The 21,298-nt window shown below is 40.4% G+C and overlaps 1 protein-coding gene across 1 annotated transcript in view; it reads right to left on the bottom strand.

Moving 5' to 3' along the window:
- The window catches only part of PARN (poly(A)-specific ribonuclease), a 166,509-nt gene that overhangs the window by 105,415 nt on the left and 39,796 nt on the right, over window positions 1-21,298 (bottom strand). The window contains exons 19-21 of the mRNA XM_007466961.1: window positions 5,744-5,799; window positions 4,429-4,515; window positions 806-880 (exon numbers count right to left, since the gene is read on the bottom strand). Of these exons, the coding sequence (XP_007467023.1) occupies window positions 806-880; window positions 4,429-4,515; window positions 5,744-5,799 (218 nt within the window). The remainder of the gene's footprint in view (window positions 1-805; window positions 881-4,428; window positions 4,516-5,743; window positions 5,800-21,298) is intronic.

The raw sequence follows: 21,298 nt of genomic DNA, 5'->3' as shown, positions 1-21,298 counted from the left end.
GGTTATATAATTTTTTTTAAACACCAAAAATACTCTGACCTGAATTTGTGTATTTGTAGAAATTTTCATATAATTGCTCATATAGCTACATTATCAGAGTTATATAGTTTTAGTCTGTGGCACTTCATTTAATAAAAAGAAAAATTACATCATTAAGCACCAGGGAACTTCAAATCTGTCTGAAGAAGCAGCTTAACAATATATATTTTCTTCAATATTTAACTCAATAGCTTTTCATCCTAAGAAAATAGACTGTTTTGTGATGGTTAATATCAAAATCATTTAGGGTCCAACAATAAGAAAGGTAGCATTCCACCTTTTTACAATCCTAATTTAGAAGCAAATAAAATATCTTTCAGTTTATTTGTTCGTAAAACAAGTATTTGACACAAGTCTAATGGAATAAACCACAAAAAATTATAAATAAATGGGAAAAGTACAGAGGCAAACAGGTCAATACAGGGATCACCTTTTGGTGTCTGTCCCCTATTCCTCTCAGTTTGCTATTTCTAACCCTCAAATAGTAAACATATAAATCATTTCAGAAAAAGGGCAATGGGAAAGGAATAGAAAAGTAAAAAGTATATGATATAGTATATCTAAGGAATCAATACATTTGTCTTATTTTCTCATCTACACATGCTACTTACTAATTATTTCCTTTATTTTAGAGACAAGCTCAAAACAAACCGGGCAGCAACGCTTGTGAATCAGCTCAGTTGACTGAACCCACAGCGTTTAGACTGGGAAGTGGGCAAGCTCCCACTTTTCATTAATACACAAAATGAAGGTCCAAAAGACTTACCAATTGGTACTTGTTCAGGTTGGCTGAGAGAAACAAATGCTGATGTGTCATTGATCCAAGATATCTGAATGTTACCTGTAACAGTGAATTAAAAGTAAGCATTTAACCATTTAGATAGCTATCAGATTCCATTTGTACCTCTGATATATTTCAGAATATCCATCAATTTAAAGAGAGATGATGTGCTAGTTTAAAATTTGATCAAAATCTCAGCCCTACAGAGAACTAAAACTTAAATCTACTCACTGCAGCTATTTCAGTTAAAACTTCAAGAAAGGGGCTTCCCTGGTGGCTCAGTGATTAAGAACCCGCCTGCCAGTGCAGGGGACATGGGTTTGAGCCCTGGTCTGGGAAGACCCCACATGCCGCAGAGCAACAAAGCCCATGTGCCACAACTACTAAGCCCATGTGCCACACTACTGAAGCCCACACACCTAGAGCCGGTGCTCCACAACAAAGAGAAGCCACCACAATGAGAAGCCCGCACACCACAATGAAGAGTAGCCCCTGCTCACCGCAACTGGAGAAAGCCTGCACACAGCAACGAAGACCCAACGCAGCCAAAAATAAATTAAAAAAAAAACTTCAAGAAAATGACAAACCAGGAAAAAAGAAGCAGCTTTAAAAATTGTTTTAAAAACAAAAGAAAGATCCTTCTGGATTAAATCCTGAGGCAGTTTATCATTCAACCCAATCTCATGCCAGGGCTGGAGACTTTTTTCCAATCAAGATCACTAATAGGGAGTTCCCTGGTGGTCTAGTGGTTAGGATTTGGCACTTTCACTGCCGTGGCCTGGGTTCAATCCTTGGTCAGAGAACTGAGATCCCACAAGCCGTGTAGTCAGGCCAAAATAAAAAAACAAACAAAAACTAATGAAGACCTAAATAAATGAAGGAATATACCACATTCATGTACTAAAAGACTCAAAATCCATGAACCTGGCATATGAAAAGAAAAAGATCACTAATAAAAATCAGAGACCACGTATGCTAAAAAAAAAAAAAAGCACAACTATTTCTTTTTAGAGATTCAAACTCTGAAAATTATGAACGGGGAACATGAAATGAATCAATGTAGCAAGAAATAAGAAAAATTCAATGATGATCTCAAGGTCAGGTAAAGAAACCAGGTAAAGAAAACAGGTAGGGGATGGAGGACGAGGTAAAGAAGGCGTGGGAGAGAGGAAACCAAGACAGACTAATAGAGAAAAGAAAAATACAGAGGGACAGAAAGCAGTATAGTGGAACAAAATGATTTTCACATACAGAGACAAGTCCTCAATAAAGGCGAAACGCGGGACTTCCCTGGTGGTCCAGTGGTTAAGAATCTGCCTTCCAATGCAGGAGACATGGGTTTGATCCCTAGTCAGGGAACTAAGATCCCACATGCCGCAGGGCAACTGAGCCCGCACACAGCAACTACTAAGCCCGCAAGCCACAACTACAGAGCCCATGCACTCTGAAGCCCGCGCGCCACACTAGAGAGAAGCCCACGCTGCAACGAAGAGCCTGCATGAAAGATCCCACATGCCACAACTAAGACCCGATGCAGCCAAAAATTTTAAAAAATAAATATTTTTAAAAAATAATGTGTGCCACTAATTACCAAAAAAACATGAAACACAAACAGAATGGAATGCAGGAGACCTGAAGAGAGGCAGGAGAGGAGCAGTGGGGCGGGGAGCTGGAGAAAACCAAGGGAAAGCAGAGATCTATCAGCTACCACTCTTCCTAAAAAAAAATACAGAAAACTGGAATTTTTAAAAATGGGTAAACATCACCAGAACTCAGCAATGAAAAAAACTTAATATCTACTAAAATTTTCAAAGGCTAGGAATACTTGAAAACTGCTTTGTTTCTCCACCACAGGAAAAAACTCTCACTTCCTGCTGCACAGTGGGGTGCCAGGACTTTCTCAATTATAAAATTTACTTACTATTATTTCCTTACCTCTCTACCCTGTAGGTTTTTTAGATAAATAATAATATTTAACATTTCATAAGTAGTTACTATATGCCACATACTATTCTGAATGCCTTCCATGGATCAACTCATTTAATCTTCATGACATGCCTATGAAATAGGCAGTATCATCATCACCATCATCATCTCCGAGAAGGAAACACAGATACAGAGAGGTTACCTGTTCAATATCACACAGCTAATCTTTTTTTAATTAAAATGAAAAAAATTCTACTCAGAGCATTCTGCTTAATTTAGCTAATTAAAGTTTGACTAAATCGGGGTAAAAGCAATACAGAATGGGAAACAACATAAAAAGCTTTACAAGGAAATGAGCTGTGAAATTCAACTGCATTTCTGTACCTGCATTTAAATTAAAAAGCCGGACTAGGGGCTTCCCTGGTGGCACAGTGGCTAAGAATCCACCTGTCAATGCAGGGGACACAGGTTCAAGCCCTGGTCTGGGAAGATCCCACATGCCACGGGGCAACTAAGCCCGTGTGCCACAACTACTGAAGCCCGTGTGCCTAGAGCCCGTGCTCTGCAACAAGAGAAGCCACCACAATGAGAAGCCCGCGCACCGCAACGAAGACCCAACTCAGCCAAAAAAAAAAAAAAAAAAAAAAGCAGGACTAGAATTTCAGAAGTCATTTAGACTATCTGCAAAGATTAGGATAACTTTCCAGAAATATACCTACGTTCACTTACTTTCCTGAAAATTAAGTGCGTAACGTTTTGTACTTATAAAAGCTAATATATATGCTTATTTTAGGAAATACAGAAAAGCATAAACAGGAAGAAAACAATCCTATCTGAAACATTCAGTAATAAGAGCATGATGCTTCCCTTCAGTTTGATTTCTACACAAAGTTAAAAAAAAATGTTATACAGGAATCCTACTTTGTATCTGCTTTTTACTATAAATGTTAAAATATAAACACTTTACCATCTTTTAACAAACTCTTCAACTCTTTTTAAAATGGCTACATACTAGTCTGTTGGGGAGACACATAAACATTCACTGAACATTCTTATTACTGGACATTTAGGTTTTTGCTGCCTCCACTTTATTCACGAATTCCCAAAGACAACAGCTTAAATACTTTGTTAAAATAAAGAGACATTGCTGAAGACTTACAATCAGAATGGCCTTTATAAACCCTAATCAGAAGACTGTTCAATTTAACCTAATCGCCTGACCTGATAAAAAGGTAACAGAAGAACCGCCCTACCTCATACATATCACATATCTTGGTCCTCTCAAACATCTGTGCTTGTCTGCTTGGACTATTCGATGTCAAGCAGCAACTGCCTGACCTTATGAAACAGACATTCTCTCTGAATTTAATCTTAAAAACAATTTATCCTTAGCCCAGACTTATTTCCCATGGTTGGCAGTAAGGGGCAGTCATAGTAACTGTAGCTTGCTTTCCACGGATTAATAACAGCACTCTATTGTGGGATGCTAGCAAAAGTTCCTCAGATCACATTAGCACAAAGACGGCAGCATACCAAACTCCAGAAATTCCATGAGTGAGATTACAACCTTGCATATTAATCCTTGTTTATGCCCAAGCTAAAGCCATCTGTATACCTTTGACTATCTAGACCAAAAGAGGAGCAGGATCCTAGAAGTACAGCTGTACTTGTGCTTTACTTACCAAAGGCACTGAAAAGCTGGTAAAGGTCACTGGTTTTCCATTCTTTGGGGAATGTCACATGGAGGACGTGATCACGTTTAGGCTGCACTACAAGACAAATTTTTGATGAAAGGTTGATAGCTGAAAAGTGGACAACAGACCAGTGGTTCTTTGACGAAACTAAGCCCTGGCTAACTTGGGGAATCGTTATGAATGCCTCATGATTACCAAATGACCCCTGAAAGCATTCTTGGGATTGACTGGAAGGAAACTGCCATCTGAGCTTAGGCCTCACGCTCTGATACTTTACAGAACCCACAACAATTTGAACCCTAGCAATTCTATGCAGAAACATCTTTGCTCATAAAGTTCCTGGGAAAATTATTTAAAGAAAAAAAGAAAAAGACTGCTCTGTTCAAGAAGTTTCACTAAACATTTAACTTTCTCCTTTTAATCTAGTTGTCCATATGTTTATTTAGTTAAAAAAAAAAATAATAATAATAATAATGCAGTGTCCAAGTTAAATGGACTGTGTTTGAGCAGAGGCAGTCCTGAGTCACAATCTTGTTTTCTAATCCCAGACCCACCACTTAACTGTGCAACTCTAAGCAAGAGACCTAACCACTCCAGCCACGCATGGTTATAAATTGGGGATGACGATATTCAGCTCATAGAATTGCTGTGAGAATGACAGATTTAAACGTAAGTCTAATATGGAGTGCAACACAGTATGTACTCAAACTATTATTACAATGATTGCTATAATCAAGTATAAAGTGTAGTTCACCCATTTCTCTATGCCTATCGGCATATATTAAGGCAAATAAACCAGGCTAGGAAAACAGCAATGGAAAAGAAAAATCAGGAGAAGAAGCAACCACCACCCCCCCCCAAAAAGACTGGCTTTCTGAGGTTTTAAAAAAAAAAAAAAAAAAAAAAAAAAATCCACCCACTAAACTTAAATATATACATACTCAAATAATTGGAAAATAGAAAATGTACTGTTATTGACATGGCTAGCACATCTTAAAATCTATTACATATATATTTATAAAAAATTATGAATTTAGAGTTCTGAGTGAAAATGAAGTAATGATGAGAAGACATATTTTTTAAAAATTCCACTCATGTATAAACTGGAAAATGTAAGTAAAGAGATGAGTTAATCAAGCCCCAAGGGTAACATTAACTTAAGCATACTATTCATATCAACCACAAAATCACTGGCTATTTTTAAGTGAATAAAGCTCTTTCTTCAGTAATACTTTTCCTGTTATCCCTTCCAGACCACACACTTAAATATGCAGATGCAAAGAGAAAATAAAAATTCACTTACAGTCTGGTCCTTCCAAGTTTAGATAGGGGATATCCATGACTCTCATGAGAAATAGCCTACCAAAAGAAAAGAAAAATGGATAATGGACTAACTTCTATTAAAAAAAGACTGATATAGGCATGTTTATTTAGCTAAAAAAAAATAAAGATATAGGCATCTATTAAATTCTTTTGTAGAAGCTTCTTAATTATATTACCCTATTTCTAAAATCATTTTAAAGGGTCTTAAGATTCACTTCACATTTTTCTCTAAGGCTAAATATTTATCACAAATAGAAGAAAAAAACTGGTACCCGCAACACCTGCAACAGCTCCTGGCACTCAGGAGCTACTCAATAAGTATTAGCTAAATGAAAAAATTAGTAATCAAAGAGTCAAAGAGCTGTCTTGTTGGTCCAGAGAAACTGAGAGAAAACAAGTACTACAGAGTGCTAACCATCTTAACCTCCTATGAACAACTGTTCCCACAACTGTAAAGGTAACCCCTATGGATTGGTGTTTTGTGAGCTAAAAATGTGTCACTGATGTCTTTTTTTTTTTTAACTGAATGCAGTCATTGGATGAATACTAATCCTACTGGGTAAACTGCACGGTCTTAAATAAGTGACCGTCTCAAAAGCTCATGTCATTACTGCCATTTAAAACATATTAAGAGTGCAAAGCAAAATAACCCTTGCTTAAAAAAAAAAAACCTATCATACGGATATAAACCATAGCAATCATTTGTGAATACTTCGAAAATGGATACAAAGGCACTTTTAAAAGAGTACTTCTAAGTTACAGCTCTCTGTAATGCCATCCAATTTGCTTTTATTTGCATGATTATGGACAAGATATCAGGCATTCTGTTGTTTGTAAGATGATTTTAATGAGCTTTATTTAGATAACATATTGTGCATTTCTGGTAGGGACCGCATTATATAGCAAATTTAAAAGGCAATCCAAGTGTCCAACAAGCAATTAGTTTGGCTTCACTGACCCGCAATTAAGGCACATTATTACCAGGCATTCAAAAGCCAGGCAGGGCATGATCTGGTTTACAAATGGAACCATCAGCATGAATACCACTGTTCTGTTAATGCCAGAAAAAACGAAGTCCTGGTACTCTGTGGTTTGAGAACTTGTTGCCTAGCCTACAATTTAATAAACCAAATCCTATGGCTAAGAAACCAAATTTATTTTTAGTTCACTAATTTAGTCTCAAGTGTACTATTCTGGTTCTGGTAGCTGGTTTACCCAATTTAATGAATACTGCCTGCAATGCCAGAAGACAATGAGACATATAAAGCACCTAGCACAAAGTAGGTTCCCCTCGAAAGTAACTGTTATTACTACTGACAACCAGAACCTGAAAAGTTAGTTCTCGGTTATAAGGATCAATATTTTTATGCTTCACATAATTTTCAATTCTCCATCCAGTAAATTTAGAGATGGCTCCCAGCTTTAAAAACCACATCAAGAAAACTTTCAGTAAAAGTTAAAGGAACATATAAAAGTCAAGCATCATAAAAACAATTTAAAATGTGTACCCAAATTTCAACAGAAGAATAAAAGCTGAATCACCAAGATGTTCACTGCTATACCGTCAAATGCACCAATAATCAAAATCAACCTCCAGGTTCAATTTATGTGGGGGTTGGTAAATTACAGTTCATCATTTCAACAGAATATTAAACGATCAAAATCAACTTCAAGATAATTTTCAAAACCTTCAAAACATCAATAACTTGTGGTACAATTTTAATTTTTAAAAAAGCACTAAATTTTATACTATTTTGACAGCTTTGTAAAACACCGATGTCATTAAACCAAAAATAAAAACTACTCCCCACCCCCTGCCCCGAAAAAATGCCAATCGTTTTGGGAAACTTTGTTTTTAAAAATTCCTTTTACTATTATTTTTTAAACTTAAAAAAGAAAATAGAGGGACTTCCCTGGTGGCACAGTGGTTAAAAGTCTGCCTGCCAATGCAGGGGACATGGGTTCAATCCCTGGTCTGGGAAGATCCCACACGCCACTGAGCAACTAAGCCCGTGCGCTTCAACTACTGAGACTGCGCTCTAGAGCCCGCGAGCCACAACTACTGAGCCTGCGTGCTGCAACTACTGAAGCCTGCATGCCTAGAACCTGCGCTCCGCAACAATAGAAGCCGCCGCGAGGAGAAGCCCACGCACTGCAACGAAGAGTAGCCCCCGCTCGCCGCAGCTAGAGAAAAGCCCGCGCGCAGCAACGAAGACCCAGCGCAGCCAAAAAACAGAAAAGAAAATAGAATAAGCAACAAGGTTCTACTGCATAGCACAGGGAACTATATTCAATATCCTGTGATAAACCATAATGGAAAAGAAAATGAAAAAGAATATATGTATATATAACCGAGTCACTCTGCTGTAGAGCAGTAATTAACACATTGTAATTCAACTATACTTCAATAAAAAATAAATTAAAAAAAAAAAAAGAAAGAAAGAAAATAGAGGCTACCAGAACCAAGAGGCCCAGGGGAAATAACCAGAGATTTTCTTAGAGAAAGTCCAATTGAAAATGCTAGTAAGCATCAATCTTGTGTACCCTATGCCCTACTTCACCTGCCGTGGGGGAGACGAATACAAAGTGAAATCACAAGGTTGAGTCTGCAATTGCTTTCTTTCTTTTTAAAATATTGTTTTCCTCCTAAGATCATGTGGCCTCAACGAGTTTAGAAAACGTACTGTCCTATAAATACAAACAAGGATGACAGTTAAAAAGCAGACTTTCCCAATTCTCTCACCATGCAAATATTTTAAAAAGAATTTTTTAAAGATATCTTTTGTCAAGCATTATACTATTTGTTCTCTAATATTTCATCTGGATTTTAAGTATCATTTCTGCTTAAACTAAGTAAAAATTTATTCTCAGTGAAAACATTCAAAAAGATTTTTTTAAGTTAGTTAATCCTACACTACCTTGTTTGCTTACTCAATACTTTAACTAAATAGAAACCCCTTTCAAATTTCAGATGAATTATATTAATAGCCCTTCTCACTCATTCCCTACGCCTCCACCTTCATGCCTGGGCTTTAGAGAGAAGTGAATCGCCCCAAACCCTGGAAGAACACGAAAACCAATTCTTGGCAGACTGCACCCCATACAATTGGGAAACCAATTCTAAAACTGTAGCTGAGCATCTGTGGAACAGAACCAAAGTAAACTCGCCAGGGCCTCCCTGCCCCCTTAGGTCAGTGGTTTGCAAGCCACTGCTCTGGTAGCACCCCTGCCCTCTTGATGGAAAATTAAAACATTTCATTGCATGCATGCCTCATACAAACTGGCTGTCAAAAGGCCTACACTGACTCCTTAGAGTGATCTGATAAAATACCTCACGTGTAGATCATCTGACTGGACAGTTTTCATTTTAACATATGAGGAAATGCACTAGGTAAGCAGAAATGCTGATAAACACATGAAAGGATGTTCCTTCCCTGTGATTGTATTGAAGAACAGTCTCTTCCAAGAGGCCTTTCATCTGCAGATATCAAAAACACATTTGGACCAAGGCTTGCATGAAACGTTATTTCTATTTCAGTGATGATTCAAGACGGCTGTAATTTGGTAAAGACACTCAAGGCTGTGTGGGGCCCTTGCCACGTTCCTGCAAGTTTCCTGGTGAAACATTATTTTAGCACTTATTCTCCAAAGCACTGACACGAACTCTGTCAAAGACTAAAATTAAATCCCCATTTGATACAAGGGCCAATTTTACACCAGGATTCTATCCTGGTAAACTACATGACTCAAGTTCATATTCTAGATGCTATGACACAAATTTTACTCTTTTGGGCATTTGTCAGTTTGTTAATGTTCTATGATAATACTGGTAATGCTGTTTATCTCAGCTTTCTAACATGTCTAGAAAGATCCAAGGGTAGAACACAACATACTCGGGGTCATTCACTCAGCAGGCTGGATGAATTCAGCTCAGCCAATTTAATAGTCTACACCGAATAGGCTGTGTACAATGGCTTTATGTTCCAAACAGCTACCTACTTCTGATGCCCATATGCTGCATAGCACTCATGAAAAGCCACCTGCTAACATTCTTTTCTGACCAGAGCGATATGACACCATGACCTAGACTGTGTAAGAAGGCCCGTAGTCACAGAATTTCATTTCAGACATAAAGCTCCTTAAGAGCCTAGAACCTTGAGCACTTATCAAAATGTGCTTCCCTAGTCCCCAGATCGGCATCTGGACAGAAATGTAAATTCCTAGGCCCCACCTAAGCCCTACTGATTCAGAATCTGGGAACTGAAATCACTGGGTTCACAGAAAAAGAGTATGTTCAAGGCTGTGTTAATTGCCATTCATGATGATTCAATGGTCAGCTGGATAATAATGACTTGTATCAACTTGTCCAAAAAAGTATTAGTCTTAATGATTTGTTTACAGTAAATCATTTTGCTTAGAAAAACACAAAACGATTACAACAAACACCAAGGACTACCTCAAAATCCAGGAAGCAATAACATAAGGCTTCCACCACTCCCGGAAACCAGGAGCTGAACTGTGGCATGCAACTAGGTTCTCTGCAAGAGATAAATTGGGGAAAATTATTGCTGACAGCTGTTTTTCTCATTTTTAAGAAGAAAGTAAAAAAAAGATTACTTAAACTACTCTCTTGGCAACTCATTGGCAAAAGTCCAACCCTTTCTGTGACTTGGCCACAAATCAGCACCTCCAGCATCACCAACTTTAACCACTAAAGCAGCACCCAAGGCTGGCCAACAATGGAAGGAGGAACACTCACATACATACAAAGAATCAGATGTCTTCAACCTTATCAAAATTCTCCAACCTTACCAACAAGTTTCAGAGCCAGATTCTGGCAACCACAAAACACACTGAGCAGCTCAAAAGAAGTACACTAAGATCAAACGTTATTCTTTGATGACACAATAGCCCGCCTTGGACTATGGCTTATCTGAACCATTCCCTAGTTGTCCAGTGAATAAAAAAGGATTGCAAAACAGTGCCAGTATTAACCCATTTTATGTAGCTGTGCTCAAGAAAGCAAAAAGGGCAAAGGTGATATTCAAAAATGCACACAGGGGTACTTCCCTGGTGGTCCAGTGGTTAAGACTCCACACTTCCACTGCAGCAGGTGCAGATTTGATCCGGGGAACTAAGATCTTGCATGCCATGGGGCATAAATAAATAAATAAAGTGCTATGGAAAAGAAATGGCTGGATATATCCTTTGGAAAAAAAAAATGCACACAGGAAGTCCTGAAGGTCAATCAGGAATACTTTGCACGTAGGCTCAATCCTCGGGGAATCGAAAAGATCATTACAGCTTGTTAAAATTCTGCATGACCAAGTCTATGTGTAAAGCCAATAATTCTATTCAGAAATGAAACAAAATATTTAATTTTGCTCCTGCAGCAGCATGCTTTCCAATGCTGTTAGCTGATGGCAGAGAAAGACAATGAATCAGTGAGGTGCACTGAGGGCCACTTTAAGAAGCAACTGGCAGAAAAACCAGTAATGCCCAGGGCAGTGCAGTGGATGTGCATCTGACAAAAGACCCAACACAAAGGTTAGATTATAAGTGGACAATGATATATCCACCTGACAAACCACTGAAGGCCAGTGAGTGACATGATGCTGCTAACCACTAGTTTTACTATCTTCTGTAAAATCCTTTACTGTATGTTTTTAAGTTACAAAACTATACAAATAGTACAGCTCAATTAATAAATGAAATAGAGATAGAAAACACACTAGTAGGAAATAACACTAAAATGACAGCTTTTTTTTTCTTTTTGGCTGGTGGAATTACGAGTGGGTAATTTGTGTTTCAGTCAGGAAAAATATATATTACTTTTTTAAAGGACAAAGTCCCTGACTAAAATAACAGTATTTATTATGGCACATTCAGCCTCATTTGATCCTCTGGTGTCTGGAGGACAGGCAGGCATCAGTCCTGTCATACAAGGAATGAGGAAGCAGGTTTTCCCAAGTCCAGTGGCTCACCCTTGGCCATCATGGGAGCAGAGACAGACTCAGACCCAAAGCTTCCCACTACAAGCCCTACACTAAAGGCTCCTGCCTTCTCTCTGCTGGGTACCCACTCCCATCGGGCTTTAACCTGAGCTACTTCCAAAGCCTCCATGTGAAACAGAGAGCCTGCTGTCCATGGGGTTTTTTGGTAATGCTTTAAGATCTGATTAAAATTATAGCTTTGTGTGATGGGGCAGAGTCCAGATACAAGAAATGATGTTGCTGTCTGAGAAGAGCTTTGGGTACACTGAGGAAGGCAACTAGGATGACCGAGCAGAGAAGAGAGCCATAGAGCCACAGGTCAAAAGGACAACCTTCCCATGTTTGCAGTGCAGAAAGAGCTGCTATCTGGGCTACCTGGGCATCGCGCCTTCCAGTCACACCTGCCCCCACACACCATGATCACCATCAGGAAAGCCAGTGCTTCAGCACATCTCAGGGTTGAGCGAGACACTGAGGTGTCTGAATGCTTATTTTACGTGGGTCAGATTTGTACACATACACACAGGCCTGAATGATCTAGAAGGATGTCTGATGTTACGGCATGTCTTCATAAAGGAGAACAGTGTTTATTCTGGTGTCTTGCCTGAGCAAAAGGAAAATCCTCCAGCCTCCAAGCTTCTCATTCTTCTATCTAGAAACTCAGTATTTCAATAAATGAGTAAAAATTTACATTTGCTCATCTGCTTTCATCAAGACTACACTTCTCTTCCTAAAAAGCTTTACCTCAAAAAAAAAGAGATTTCCAAGTAAAATTGCACTCCTCTTATACCATTGAAGACTGGAATACCGAAATGTCGAGTAAAATCTAATCTCAACACAATATGAGCAGTGAATTAATTTGTACCTCACTCCAAGTCCCAAGCCTTCCAAAGGAAAATTGAAACCTTTAACGACTGCCAGCTCTACTGTACTTGCAAATGGTCTTGGTATTTCCTTCAGGGCACAGCACTAAAAGCACTTCATAAGAACCTTGTATGCAAGGGCTCATCATTATACATATTTATGTGCTATAAAAAACTGACTTTATCATCCAGGGTAGGAAGCATGCAGACATCTCTCACAAGATAAGCTCATTTGTTTTGCTCACTAAAGCTCTCATGTAAAATAAGAGGGCAACTGCTGGCTACAGGAGCGTTACTGGGGCACCAGCTATTTCCATTTCACGCGGGGGGTGGGGCGCGTGCAATTTCCATCTAGCCACTTGATGTTTTGACAAATACAGCATTACCCGACATTTGTCCCGAAGCCAATTCATGTCCCTTCTCAAGCAGAGAAATAGGCAAGCAACAAGGAGGGGGGAAAGAAAGGAAAGACAGAAAGAAAACCAGCAGCTCATGTAAACAGTCTCCATCAAATGAACCATATCAAAGTACATCAAATAAAAGTGTTAAACTAAACCTTGTACAAAGGCAACGTCCGCAGGGCCTATAAAACAGCAGACTGTAAAATGTCAGAGGAAACCAGTCCCCCACAATCCAAGGGTCAAAGTCAACATCTTTTAGAATCACTGCTCAAGTCAAACACAGAGACAAAGAAATCTTTCAAAGATATTAGCATTATCTCTTAAGAAAATGTGCCACTAACTGTAGAACTGTGTCTTTTAGAGACTGTTGCTGTGGAGGAAGAATCCATTCCCAGCTGCGGACAGATCTGGGTTATCCCTGACTCTGCGGTTTCTGGGGCCCTCAGCAGATGGCCTCAGCTCTCAAATGGGGACACTATTACCTACCCCCTCAGGGCTGCTGTCAGAAATTACAGTCAATGCGGGTGAAATCCTCTGAACCGTGGAAGATGTTCTTTGGAGAAGATATTTGTTAGCTAGTCTAAATTTCTTCGAGTACAGCTAACCCTTTTTAAAAAATATATTTATTTATTCATTTATTTGGTTGCACCAGGTCTTGGTTGCAGCAGTCAGGCTCCTTTGTTGCAGCTCCCTGGCTTAGTTGCGGCATGTGAACTCTTAGTTGTGGCATGCATGTGGGATCTAGTTCCCTGACCAGAGATAGAACCCAGGCCCCCAGCATTGGGAGCGTGGAGTCTTATCCACTGCGCCAGCAGGCAAGTCCCTCACTGCTAACCCTTGAATCGTATAAATTAACTGTTAAATAGTCTTGGAAATAACTATTACCTACTTGTTCATAGCCAGGGCCAAAGCAAGGCAAGGAATACCTAAGAATGCTGACTTTACTACCAACATGTCTATTCAGTGGGCCTCCAAAAAGATATATCCACATTCTAATTCCCAGAACCCATGAACACTGCCTCATTTGGACAAAGGATCTTAGCAGATATAACTAGAAATTAGGTTAAGGACCTTAAGATGAGGACATATCCTGAACTATCCAAGTGGACCCTAAATGCCATCACAACTGTCCTTATAAGAGAAAGGTAGAGGGAGACAGGACACACAAAGAGGGGGAGGCAATGGGACAATGGAGGCAGAGATTGGAGTGATGCGGCCGCAAGCCAAGGAGGGCCAGCAGTCACCAGATGCTAGAGAGACAGAGCCTCTGGAAGGAGCACAGCCATTACCTATACCTTGATTTCAAACTTCTGGCCTCCAGAACTGTGAAAGAATAAATTCTGTTGTTTTAAGGCACCTACCAAGCTTGCAGTGATTTGTTATAGGAATCATAGGAAACTAATATGATATCCTGCTATGGAGGAGGGAAGCTGTTTAAACAAATATCCAGGGATTGATTTTTTTAACCTCAACAAATTACTTGTTTATCGTAACGATTAAGCCAGAGGGACATGTACTTTAAAGCAACCAGAGCAAATACAAGGCTAGAACGGGCCTACATGTGGACAGCCCCTGGGGGCCCAAAGGGCTGGCATGCCAAGTAGAGGTATGTGGAGTGGGTGCCCTTTAAGGTTTCTCTAAAAAGTAGCCTTTTGACAAAGCCACAGTAGCAGCTTGCCTGATACATCTTTTGGCAAACAAGATTGCAAGGCAGAAATTAGATAAGGCAAAATCCGCTTGAGGCAAGCACCCCCTTCCCTGGAGAAGTCAACAACCAGTTTGGAAACGAGCACTAAGTTCCCAGTCTTGAAAAGCCCCACACTAAAGGCTTCAGGATATTATAATGTGCCTTAGACTTGCCTTGTCTTTCACCTTTATGAAAATCAGTGTACTAACTTTCAGGGCAATCAAACCAAGCCAATCCTTGGAGATTCTTTCCATCCTAGTAATTTGGGAAACCCAAAGTAAAATGAACATGAGTTGGGACAAAATAAAGGGCTTTGGTTAAGGGATATGAGGATAAAATACATCCTGTGTACTAGGGAAAAATACATTCGGTAAACTAGGGAGCAATTGGTTTCAAGTCTTCCAGAATCTGGGAGGCTGCTCTAAGCGTTCGTAACAGTGTGATTCTTACTCTTCACGGCTCCTGACTCCAAAATTTGCACAATTTGGAAGAGGTTGAGAATGGACTCCGCTTCTATTAAAAGGCTTACTCCCTAGACTCTTAATAATTAAGAAGCAGCGTCCAGGGACTTCCCTCGTGGCTCAGTAGTTAAGAATCCGTCTGCCAATGCAGGGGACACGGGTTCGATCCCTGGTCCAGGAAGATCCCACATGCTGCGGAGCAACTAAGCCCATGAGCCACTATTGCGCATGCATTCTAGAGCCCACGAGCCACAACTACTGAGCCCACATGCCTAGAGCCCGTGTTCCACAACAAGAGAAGCCACCACAACGAGAAACCGGCACACTGAAACGAAGAGTAGGCCCCACTCGCCGCAACTTGAGAAAGCCCGCGTGCAGCAATGAAGACCCAACACTGCCAAAAATAGTAAATAGATAGATAGATAGATAGGTAGTTAGACAGAAGCAATGGGAATAATATTTTTTTTAAAAAAAAAAAGAAGCAGCGTCCACAACAGTTCTAACTGGTTTAGGACCAAGTGATGAGCTACGTTCCCTATCCCTGGTTCAAGACCCATTTTTGGTAGAACCGAGGGGACAGAGGACATTGCTCCTGTATTCAAGCACCATTAACATAAAATTAAAGGACAGCTAATACTGAGTTCCTGGGAAAGCCAGCCCATCGGAAAGGAAGGGTCCCATAATTGGCACTGCTTTTTTTTTTTTTTTTTTTGTGGTACGCGGGCCTCTCACTGTTGTGGCCTCTCCCGTTGCGGAGCACAGGCTCCGGACGCGCAGGCTCAGCGGCCACGGCTCATGGGCCCAGCTGCTCCGTGGCATGTGGGATCCTCCCGGACCGGGGCACAAACCCGTGTTCCCTGCATCGGCAGGCAGACTCTCAACCACTGCGCCACCAGGGAAGCCTGGCACTGCTATTCGCCTCCATTCTGCCTCCCCTGACCTCCTCACTCTGGCATGACCAGGGGCTCCTGGGGAAAACAACAACACAAATGCTCCTGGTGGCAGACGAATGGAGGAGGTGTCCGCTTCACTCTGCTGCTCACCAATCACACAGCCTCACCAGCATCCTGAGGCTCAGTGCACAAGAGTGCGACCAACACACAGAGACGTATTCTCTTCTCATTCACAATCCAACCTCGCTGCAAGACCTTTTTAAAGTAAGATACGAAAACAGTTATGAAGTGCTTTCTTAAGAGGACTTCTAGGTTGCTGTTCTCTATAAAAAAAGATTTTATTGGCACCACACACTTCTGCCTCTTTCCTCCTGTCAACACAGAGAGACTGCCACCCAAGGATCTGAGGTAAGTCCATACAGCCCGCTTTGTTTATCTATCACTGTCCCCAGTACCGGGAAAAATGAGATTCACCTTATCTTCTTGGAAGTTCACTGTAGTGACGGTCACAGCCGCACTCAGCACAACTGCTCCACGCCATGTGCTATGCTAGCAGCCTGACCGACGGGACTCTGCAGCCTCGGGGAGGCCCCCCCAAGGTGGATGTTTACTACCCCCACTTCACAGAAGCAGACCCAGCTTCAGAAGGTGGCGTAATAAGAACCCAGGTGGCCCCGACTGAGGCCCCTGCTGCCTTGCCTGTGAGCAAACCTTACAGAGGGTGTGGCACCACTTCCCAAAACAGCAACGCAAATAGAAAAGAAAACTCCAAGTGTTTGCAAAATAGCAATCGTTTTAATAGATTAAGATCTCACCGAAGCAATGAGTTGCTCAAAAAGAAACAGCTCACACAAGGACAAATTTATAGAGACAGAAAAGTAGATGAGAGGTTTACCTAGGGCTTAGGGGAACGGGGAATGGGGAGTTATTGCCTGATGGTTATGGAGTTTGTTTGGGGTGAGGAAAAAGTTCTGGAAATAGATAGTGGTGATGGTTGCACAGCACTGTGCATGTAATTAATGCCACTGAATTGTACACTTAAAAATGGTTAAAATGGCAAATTGTATGTTACATACATTTTACCATAATTTTAGAAAATGCATAATGTCATGTATCCAAAACCACTGAATTGTACACTTTAAATGGGTGAATTGTATGGTATGTGAATTTATATCCCAATAAAGCTGTTTAAAAAAATAAAAAAGAAAAAGCTTTCAAAGGGTCACTTATAAATGTTATTTACTTTCCTCTCCCAGTAAAAATCTACAACTGAAAATGCTACCCAGCCCAAAGACTGAGATATGACCATATGCCTCAGGGGAAAATAACAAGCAAAAAAGATGCACATGCAAATCTTCTCCCTGAGCACCATTTAGTTACAAGCATGCTTTTTCCTGCCCTCCCTCCCTTTTCTGATCAAGGCTCATAATTGAATACAAAGCCCTACTTATAGGGGGTGTATAGTACTAAAGGTATGATTATATGGTATTTTCTATAAAAACAAAAAGCTCCCAGCACTTGGTCAAAGAAGCAGGTCTTCAAAGTATAAACGTCCCCACAGCAGTGACAAGCTGACTGCGGCCCACAACATGCCAGGCACCGTGCATTTTACATACATTCTCCCATGTCACCCTGACGGCACACCTATCAAATGGGTACCAATGTTCTCAACTCCAGATGAGGAAGCTGAGGCACGGGGAGGGTAACTAGCCCAAGGGGGCCCAGGTATAAGGACTGGGGCTGGGATTCAAACCCAGGTACCTGACCCCAGAGACCACAACTGCTCTCTACTACACGATACCCTGAAGTGACGCAGTTCTACTGTAGAAATTAATCAAATGATTTTAACATGTGAAATGCAAATAGAAACCAATTATGTGGTGCACTGTGACACCCACAGCTAGGCTTCCCAACAGCACAAACTGTGCTGTAACTCTTGCTTATGTTGGGAAATTAGAAGCTTCGTGGGGGGAATTACTGTAACGCTTAAAACAATAGACTTTATTGATAACCAGGCTGAACAGGATCTCAGTAAAGACACATTTGCTCCATCACCCAGGATGCTAAAACCCGACGGCAATTGCTGGGAACCAGGACAGATTAGCCTTGCCCTCTTGTTGCTCCAGTACCTTCTGCTCCTCTGTATGAGGAGGGACAGGCAGGACAGGAGAAGGTGAGGTGAGGGCCTCCCTGCAGGGGGTCGGGCACCACTCTCGTGGGAGACAAGCAGGGCCTACACTTCCGGACACATGGGTCACCTGGTGAAGGGCAGTGCTGGTAAGTGAGGCAAATAAGCATGGGCCTGTCCAGTACCAGTGAAAGAAAGGAGGTTCAGCGCAGATCTTAAGTATTTTGTTTTCCTACAGTCCTTCAGTTTAAAATCTCTCTGATGTTAAATACGAAGCACATGCATATTGTAAGAAAAAACCTGCTGCTGGAACATGATTGTTTTCCACGGAGGAAAAGAGAAAGTATCGGTGTGCTTTATTTCAGGTGTCGCAATGATTCCTCCCACTCTATACTTATCACTGTTTTATATACCTATACAACCTTCCATAAATTGCTGTTTTCATTTGAATAACAAAACTCTTTAAAATGCTCCATATCACAGCAATCTTGCTCCCGTTATGTACCAATCTGACATAGTTCATCATCATCTGATTTTTCATAAGCAAACACTAAAAGGTGAGTACAGGAAAAGCGGACACTTCACATTTGCTCCAGTTTTATACCTGCATGGTAAATTTTCTTCTCTATCATGAAACTAAAAACATAAAATACATTCTGCTACCACATCTATTGTTTTGAATCTCCCAGGGTGTTAAATTCTCTTGTATTTCAAGAAAGGAAAATAATATATGCTAGCCACCTACTAAGTTCTAGGAACTATCAAAATCCTTTTGCATCTCATGCGATCTTTATAACTTCCGTGGGAAGGGAATAGTTCCACCCCTGTTTTTACAGAGGAGGAAACAAATTGTCTTATGGCTTGTCTCCTCACCTACAGCTTAGATAGAACATATAGCCATGTCATCCCAGGAAGACCCAGATTTCTACAGGACTCCTGTTCAAATTCAAAACACTGGCTGCACCAGGCAGCCATCCTGTACAGTAAAGTGCAGACAGTTCTTCCTTTTTAACTCCACTACTTAGAAATTAGCCAAAATAAGATACGTGCTCATTTCCTTCCTCCTTCTAAGAACTGAGGTAAATAGAAAATAACCTTCTCCCAAAACCCTTCAGAAAAGGTTATCTACAAAAGAGTTCAAGGTGTCTTGCAGAAACAGATGGCTGTTAAAAAAACGTTAAGGCAAAATTCTGATTTTGTGCTTTCTGTAGTGCAATAAAAAGTAAAAGCAGAGAGTATCTTTAGCTCCTTCCAGACTAAAAAGATTTCACCAAAGGCTCTTCTCTAAGTCTGGTTTTCCATGCATTGATGAAAACTGACCAAGGTCATAAAAGAAGGTAAACCACTTCCTGAGCAGAGAGCCCATGACATAAAGGAAGAGCACAGTGCACACAGCCCGTCATTAGCAGTGGTCTCACCCTGATTTCCGTCGCTCAGCAAGCTTAGGACTTTCATTCTGAGTCCAAAAAGGAAGGGAGAAATATGGGAGGTGCCAAGGCCATGAAAGAGACAAATGGTACCATGTGAAGTCCTCCTGGGAGGTTCTCTTGGACAAACAGGGCTCAGAAAGCACCCTGTACTGCACTCAGTCTGCATTCTGCTCAAGCACCAACTGTCTCAGGATCTTCTCAATAGCTGACTTAGTAAAGCTTCCCCAGAAAGCACACCTAACACAGCCAGATGCTAATTTAGAATAATGCAGAAATAGGTGGAGTTTATCTCCCCTCAAGGTCTACTTTTTAAACATAAATCTGGTGAGAGCAGAACAAAATATTATTTGCACATGTAATTGTCTCATGTCCATCCAAATTTATATTAGGGCTATGCATGTTTGGTTAAGCTTACATTGAGGAAAGCCTGGTGCCAAAACAAATAAACCCTCAGAAAAATTTACAGATTTTTCGAAAACCAACCACTTGAGATAACGTTGACGGCAATTGCTGGATGTTTTTCTACAAGGGAAATTTTGAAGAAAAGTAACAAAATCAAGGTTTAATGTCATAAATGAAACCTGCATTTAAGTAAGAATGAGGTCAATATTAACACAAAAAGAGATGTTAAAAGAAGCAACTGCTTTCCCCACGTTCTAAATGGGTTAAGAATGGATGGCTGACTATGGAGAACAGTATGGAGGTTCCTTAAAAAACTACAAATAGAACTATCATATGACCCAGCAATTCCACTAATGGGCATATACCCAGAGAAAACCATAATTCAAAGAGTCATGTACCACAATGTTCATTGCAGTATTATTTACAATAGCCAGGACATGGAAGCAATCTAAGTGTCCATCTACAGATGAATGGATAAAGAAGATGTGGCACATATATACAATGGAATATTACTCAGCCATAAAAAGAAACGAAACTGAGTTATTTGTAGTGAGGTGGATGGACCTAGAGTCTGTCATACAGAGTGAAGTAAGTCAGAAAGAGAAAAACAAATACTGTATGCTAACACATATATATGGAATCTAAAAAAAAAGGTTCTGAAGAACCTAGGGGCAGGACAGGAATAAAGACGCAGATGTAAAGAATGGACTTGAGGACACAGAGAGGGGGAAGGGTAAGCTGGGATGAAGTGAGAGAGTAGCACTGACACAGACACACTACCAAATGTAAAATAGATAGCTAGTGGGAAGCAGCTGCATAGCACAGGGAGATCAGCTCGGTGCTTTGTGACCACCTAGAGGGGTGGCATAGGGAGGGTGGGAGGGAGATGCATCAGGGAGGGGATATAGGGATATATGTATGCATATAGCTGATTCACTTTCATATACAGCAGAAACTAACACAACACTGTAAAGCAATTATACTCCAATAAAGATGTTAAAAAAAAAAGAAAAAGAATGGATAGCTGTACTTGACCAAGCTATTCCAACACAGAATAAGAACAGTCCTTATTTTGCACTTCAAATCCTGCTGGAATTTTTTTCCCTTCGAAGATGAAGATTCTTCCTTTACAAATGGGGAAAAATAGAGCAAAAAAATCAAAGTGGCCAAGAATTTTCAGGGCAATATCACAGGAGGATTCCTCAATCCTCAACTATTTTTGATATGCATCTAGGTTTCAGCAAAAAAAAAAAAATCTGAATAGACACAAGTCCCAA

Source organism: Lipotes vexillifer, unplaced genomic scaffold (genome assembly GCF_000442215.2).
Source record: "Lipotes vexillifer unplaced genomic scaffold, Lipotes_vexillifer_v1.1 scaffold232, whole genome shotgun sequence".
NCBI lineage: Eukaryota > Metazoa > Chordata > Mammalia > Artiodactyla > Lipotidae > Lipotes > Lipotes vexillifer.
The sequence above is the reverse complement of the archived record's forward strand: the minus strand, read 5'-3'. Positions and strand labels throughout refer to the sequence as shown.